Genomic DNA, 7,500 nt, shown 5'->3' with positions numbered 1-7,500 from the left:
CTTTTCTACTGCACGCGCAGAGGAGAGAAGGGCATCTATCGTCTCCTCTTACTATCAGGAATATTGCAAATAGGTGAATCTCCCAAAATGTTGGCCTGTTCCTTTACACCCGTAAAGAAACGTTATATCTAAAATGTCTTGTGGAAGCTCAGGGAATCTATAAAGGAGTACCCCAATCAACCTACGCGGGTCCCCTATGGTTGTAATATGGTTGCAATTTGAAAAAAGGTTCCTAAAAGCACTTTTGTTTTTGATTGTGTTTACATGTGTTTATGTGTTTTACCTTGATGACGGGCGCGCGGTGTGTGTGAGTGTGTATTTGTTGCGCGGCGGCGGCCATGTTGGCAATGGTGTTGAGGTGGTTCATTTGAGACATCGCCATCGCGACGGATGCCGGCGGCAACTGAGACATCGCCATGGCAACGGACGCCGGGGGCAAACCCACAGGCAGCAGGGGGTGGGGCATCATCATGAAGGGCAGGTCCAACCCTGAGAGAGAGAGAGAGAGAGAGAGAGAGAGAGATGGAGATTTAATTTATTAAAAACATAATTGGAAATTTAACAAATTTAACACGAGAGGGAGGGGGTTGTGGGCACATTTACCACTGGTACAGGGTTGTGGCACGAGGCGAAGCCTACCAAATAATATAAAAAATACACAATTGTAACATCCAATTCATTTATTTATAATCATTACTGGTTTCAGAATACATTTATCCTTCCGCCACAGAATATAGTTCCATACACAAGATCAATGATTGCACTAAACATTTAGTTGCCTTTGAGCCAAAAAACAACTAACCTATTCCTTAACGGGATTCACAGTTATTGATACATTGCCTGTAAAAGTACAGTTATTTAAACAGTTATCTAAAGCAGCCCGTTTTGGTGGTGGTGTGTTGATATCTGGTGACGGCAGAGGGCGTTTGTTTGTTTGACAGTCCCAGGTTCGGGGTCCGGGCGCTAGTCCGACCTCCCGCTAGTCCGACCTCCCGCTAGTCCGAACTCGTGACAACTCAAGCTCAGCCAGTTCTCTCTCCCCAATTTCACCATGTCGTTCTTTGTTCACTTCACCTTCATCTTCATCTAACCACTGCTCAAAACTCAATCCACCCAGTAAATCAAACGTTACTACGAAATCGGACATTTCCTTGTGTTAGAGATCGGCCATTTCCTTGTTGAAGATTTGCAGACTGACAGGCTAACAGTGGGCGGAGTCAGCACAGGGAACGGAGTCAGCATCAGGGAGCGGAGTGATACTGCGGTTGGAGCCGAACTGTAGATTGTTGGCGTATTTACCACTGTTGCTAGCCAATCAGAATCCAGTATTCACTCATGCCGTTGTAGGTTGTGTTTTGGAATGAAATAATCAGTAACATTTCAGAGGTAGTGCATCACGGATGCGTACATGCACGCACTTGCTATAGGCGTTGCATAGACCAGAGCCGTATAATGGAAGAGTTGCAACATCTCCATTCACTCCAATGGACCAGTTTTTTTTACTCTCAAGAGTTCCCGGAAGTAAGGTTCTGGATGAAGCAGCGCTGTTGAGTTGCAGCAAAATAGACGGTTTGTGATGTACACTGAAAGGGTCAGACGTTTAAATAATCAAATTGTATATTCTCAGCTTTATTTTAGAATTCAAATGTAGCACAAGCCTCTTTCCTGGCTGTTCATTGGCTACTGAGTCACGCATTTTGGACCTCCGCTGGCGCCACTCTCTTACTAGATTGCTCTGGCATCGACTAGTCGATGCATCGGCGTTGCTACAACAAGTCATTACATTACATTACATTACGTAATTTGGCTTTTATCCAAAGCGACTTACAATAACACATTTTTGTCAGCAATAGAGCAATCAACTATGCAACACAGTCTATGACAACTACAACTTCTGTAAGGAACAGTGGTACAAGTTTAGTTTAGGTTAGTCTAGATTTTAGTTTTTTTTTGTTTTTTTTGAGAGAGAGAAAGAAGTTAGTTCAAGAAGGGCCCAGTCGATGCCTACCGGGATACGCCGCCCCGTCGTCATGTGATTTGAGGCAAGCAGGTAGCCTGCCAGCGAGCTGCTGCTGCTTCAGCTTTAGTCTTTTCCTGTTTTCTACATCTATTTACTTTTGATAGTTTTATTGTTAATCAAAGTAGTAAGCATCTGGCTCAGCCCCGTGTCTTTGCACCTTCTTTTTTTGCTTTTCTCACTATCGGAGTACTTTTATCGTTGCGAGCGTGCGGCTCCTTTGTTGACTAGATCAGCTGATGAACCGAGCTTCTGACAGTGCGAGACCTCCCCAATGAGCAGAGGAGGAAATACAGAAGCTGCAGAACCAGGAGCAGGCGATGGTTAAGGAAGATGATACTGTAGAATATACAAATAAGGTTTCTATCCAGAGTTGAGCTGCAGTTTGTGCGGGAGGAGAGTAGCAGCGTGATGAAAGGGAAGGGGAGTCACTACGTGAACAACAGATGGACATGGTGCGACCCTGGACACATGACAGTGAAAGAAGGTGTGTGCCGCCTGGACATGGAAATGTAAACCCCCGTTCACACCACACACCAAAGCAACCTACACTCAACCTACGCTGAACCCACAAGTTTCATTTAGCCGTCCTTGTTAAAAGGCGAAGCCGTTCACACCACCCGCACACGTGTCACGCCGAAGCCACGCTCACACCTCGCTCAAGCGATCGTTCAGGATTCACGCCTACTGTCCAAGCGTGATGCGTGAAGCTTGAAGCTGCCAGGCATGAAGTCAATGGGAGTTGTGGGCGGGTTCAAGGCGCACCGAAGAGGCGCTGAGAGGAAAAGAGAAGGCTTCTTGTGTGAACGGTGAGGCGTCAGTTCAGCTTGTGCCTGCCTCAAGCTTCAGCTCTGCTACGCTCCGCGTCCTGTGTGAACAAGGGCTAAGTCTCTGTTCATATTACTGGACACATGACAGTGAAACAAGGTGTGTGCAGCCTGGACATTCATTAATAAACAGGACAAGATGTTACTATCCCTTGTGCCAAAATCTGAGGTAAAACACATTTAGAAACCCAATCCAGATTAAAAACAAGCTAATAAACAATATACAAATCACCAGGCACCTACCCTAGCTAGCAGCAGTATGAAGCATGCCATCGGGGTTTTCAAGTGGGCACCTTCCTTCACCGATGTTTCGTTAAGTTATGCCCACAAACACCTCAAGAAGGCTTAAAGGTGTAATCCAGCGTCCTGGAAACACCCCCTCTATGCTACCACGCACAAATCCATTTTACCTCACTATCTAAAATCAACTCCACACAAGGCCTTAGCTTAGCGAGCTCTCCAGCTAGCATGTTTCCTCCTTAACCACAGCCATTCACTTGCTCCTTCTGCTGCCTGAGACATGTTGTTAAGTTTCAGGCTCTGTCCCCGAATGCCCAACTCAGTTAGTAGGGCAACAACGGACTTTCCCACAAAACCACGGCAGCCCACCTCTACAGGCCGCACTCGAGCCCTCCAACCTCGCTGCTCTGCCTCTGCTGCCATCGCAGCATACCTAGCTTTCTTACGCTCATTAGCCTCCTCAACTCGATCTTCCCAGAGGACTGTGAGTTCAATAAAATAAACTCTCTTCTCTACCTCAGACCACAGTAACAAGTCCGGACGTAGCCGGGTGCTAACTATATATGCTGGGATGACTAGCTGCTCATTCAAGTCATTGATAGAAAAGTTGACTACACACACACACACGCGCACGCACGCACGCACGCACGCACGCACACACACACACACACACACACACACACACACACACACCTAGAAGGGTATCATGTCTATGAACTTGTGTTGAACTTAACATTGAGTGGGGGGGGGGAGAGAGAGAGACACACACACACACACACACACACACACACACACAGAGTGAGAGACGTGACTTGTTAGCTCAGTGTCAAATGTCTTGCTAATAAAAGTTGACAAAGGAGAGAAGGAGGAGGGAGAGAAAGAGAGAAAGAAAGAAAGGAGAACACATGGAGGGCAAAGGTCAGAGAGTGAGAAGTCAGAGGTCAAACCCTCCTGTGTTTCTCTCTCTCCATTTTGCCTTCTTCCCTTTCTCCCTCTCTCTATCGTCCACTTTCTCTCTCTTTCACTCTCTTATGCTGCATTCCAGACAACTCAGACCTTGGGATTTTGTGGCCTACTGGAAAAGTACACTGGAATGCCACTCAAAGTCAACTTGTAAACTCGGGGGCGGGGGGGAGGGGGGGGGGGCTGTGGATCTACCCTGACTTCACAGAGAATGAGTTGTCGCCTTGAGGGTCGGAGGTGGGACTTTTCAACTGGCAAATTCTCACTTCCGAGTTGTCTGGAATGCAGCATAACTTTCATCCTCTTATAGTCAGGTTTCCATCAATACACTTTGAAGTATCACATTAGAAAAGGTTGATGGAGACGACAAAAAAAAACATGCTCAATTTTGCACAAAAACAAGAACAAATGCTTGCTTGAGGTGGTTTTATAGTTATTTAATGCTCAAAATGGGAGGTGGAAACACCTTTTTCTTTTCAAGCTGGCAGCTTGTCCGCTCTGCTGTGATGAGTTCTGCTGACGGAACCAACAAACCAGATAATCCTGCAGCAGATCAAATGTTCTTCTGGATCCTTAAAGTACAAGTTTGGTATTTTTCAACCTGGAGCCCATTTTCATAGTTTGTTTTATGTATAAGTAAAATGTGAACAGAAATCTTTGAAAGTGGTTCAGTATTGAGCAAGATCGCGTCAGTTGGCAGGTGCTTTTCCCACATGCCCCTACTGCACTACCCTGTTTGTACTGAACTTCTCCTTTAATTGTTGAACCTAAAGGCGCTCACTGTGTTCCTAAATGCCTTTTGCACGCTGACTCCAACAACTGCTTTCTGCCTCTCGTTTCACAGATATATGGCGAGCGTTGTACAATAGGCATTTCTCCTGTGATATCTTTAAATCCCAGCTGGGCTATTCTTCCATGGTTCTATCTATATTGGCAGTAATATTTACTCATCACCAGGAGAAAGAAAGAAATATGGCCGCCAGCAGCCACATGACATAATGATTATTACTTATGATATGGCAAGTAACCAAATGTCTTGTCTCCCCCCCGGGGCCCACACACACCTACTTAACCAATCAGGTGGAAACGCACCTGATTCGAATTTTAAAATTGCCAACTTTTCAGAAGTTCAGAATTTGCACAAAACCTGAACACAACTTCTCTCTCTCTCTCTCTCCCTCTATCTCTCCCTCTCTCTCCCCCACACATATCCAGACACACATTGGCACCAGTAGCCTGCATAACACATTCCATTCACTTTAATTAATTCTTTAACCCCAAACCTCCTAAAAGCCCAACCTTGACCCCTGACCCCTGACACTACACACACACACACACACACACACACACACACACACACACACACACACACATGCATGCGCGTGCACATGCACGCACACAAAACACACACACACACACACACACACACACACACACACACACATGCACACACGCACACACACACACACACACACACATTGGCAGCTTTCATTCCAATGAAACAATAACACTGATTGCTGTTGTCGTGACGACTGAAGTGATAGAATAATCAATGTGAGTGTTTGTCGCCTGCTGCAGCTGTGTGTGTGTGTGTGTGTGTGTGTGTTTGTGCGCACACAAACAAACCACAGTATAGATGTGCTGTTAGAAAGAGCGAGTTTGAGTGAGCCTGTGTTCGCCTGCTTCAATTTGTGTCCATGAGCATTAGTGTGTGTGTGTGTGTGTGTGTGTGTGTGTGTGTGTGTGTGTGTGTGTGTGGTTGATAAATTGAGTCATTTAGTAGAGTGTGCGATGATTAATCCAGGCAAAGTGTTAATACTGGAGATGGGGACAGATTAAATGCCGTACATTAACAAATATCGCCACCCTTTACACACACTCACACACACACGCACACACACACACGCACACACGCACGCACGCACGCACGCGTGCACACACACACAGACACACACACACACGGAAATGGACATACACACCCACACCCACACACCCACACACACAGGAATAGACAAACATTCTCCTCTGTGGTTTGTGTAAGTCTATTGTCTGTGTGTGTCCATAACTGTTGTGTGCATGTTTTATGTCAGCCATCACTGACTAATGATACCTATGTATCTGTATGTGTGTGTGCGCGCGTGTATGTGTGTGTGTGTGTGTGTGTATGTGGGTGTGTGCGTGTGCGTGCGTGTGTGTCTGTGTGTGTGTGGGTGGGTGGGTGGGTGCGTGTGTGTTTGTACAGTATGTGGACTCACTGTTAGCCAGTAGCTGTTGCTGCTGCTGTAGTTGTTGTTGATTGACAGCTCCAATGGACGGCCCCCTCCCTCCTCCGCCCCCGCCTCCTCCTCCACTGTGGGCTCCAGAAAGGGGGCTGGTCAGACGCTCCTTATCCCAGGAACACTCACTCCCTCCTGGGGAAAGAGACAGGGACAGAGAGGGCTGGATGTTCACCCATCAAACTCCATACTTCCAATACTATCAATAAAGAGTTCATTTGCAAAAACAGTTAAATGCCATTCTTAAAATGAAATAAAAACAACACCTGTTTGATACTCCCTGGAGTGCACATAAAAACAATATTGTGGTGATTTATGTGAAAATTATTATGTGATGTATTTATTTTTTAATAATAAAATATACAAAAAATAAAATAATTACAATATAAAACGATACAAATAGAATCGGAGATACCTGTTTTTGCAAATTAACTCGTAACTCGTAACTCGTTTTCACCTTGTTTGCTAATTTTACATGTCACAATATACACCTATTTAAGAATGAATGTGAATATTATATACAGTATATATATATAGTAAAGAAAACAGATTCTTGAGAAATGGACAATGCTACCATAGAGTAGAGGTGGAGACTTGAGTCACATGACTTGAACGCAAAGTCACAATAGAGCTCAACAGGCACGTGACTTTTCGTGACGTAATTTGCCCCGGAAGTAAGTTCTACATTCACTTTCTTCATAGACAATGAGTTTTAATGCTGGAACCATGTGGCACGCCTATACCCCATGCATGTCCAGTACAATTATAACAGCCATAGAGGTAGATTCAAGCAATAACAATGACCAGGGCAGAAATTAACAGTCGCCAAGCGCCACTGGCGAGAGAAACGTTATCAGATCGCACAGTGACACATTGAGTTTAGGACACGCTATCACAACGAAACAGCATGCGGGACCACCGAGTAGCTTTACAGCTGCTGGCTGCTGTAACGTCAGCAGCCTCGCTCTGTCTGTGTGTTACCCATGTCAAGAGAATGCAGGTTAGCTAGCAACACACAGGAAGTTAGGCCAGCGTTTGGTAGGAATGGGACAGGAAGATGGGCTGTTCCGCCTTCAGAGTAAAAGCAAAAATTGTGTCACTTCTGGGAGAAAAAAATATATTTTTGTGCTCTGCAGGGCAACAGATGGTTAGAGAAGTATAATAGTATACAAGTACA

At 45.4% G+C, this 7,500-nt stretch overlaps 1 protein-coding gene across 1 annotated transcript in view; it reads right to left on the bottom strand.

Annotated features, from left to right (window-relative positions):
• The window catches only part of LOC310779492 (dachshund homolog 2-like), a gene marked incomplete at both ends in the record, with an annotated part of 114,066 nt that overhangs the window by 24,634 nt on the left and 81,932 nt on the right, over positions 1–7,500 (bottom strand). Inside the window, 2 exons of the mRNA XM_083640023.1 lie at positions 284–489; positions 6,303–6,458. Coding sequence (XP_083496149.1) covers positions 284–489; positions 6,303–6,458 — 362 coding nt within the window. The remainder of the gene's footprint in view (positions 1–283; positions 490–6,302; positions 6,459–7,500) is intronic.

The sequence above is a fragment of the Poromitra crassiceps genome (assembly GCF_964638095.1).
Source record: "Poromitra crassiceps genome assembly, chromosome: 7".
Taxonomy (NCBI): Eukaryota; Metazoa; Chordata; class Actinopteri; order Beryciformes; family Melamphaidae; genus Poromitra; species Poromitra crassiceps.
This window is presented reverse-complemented; position numbering and strand designations above follow the sequence as displayed.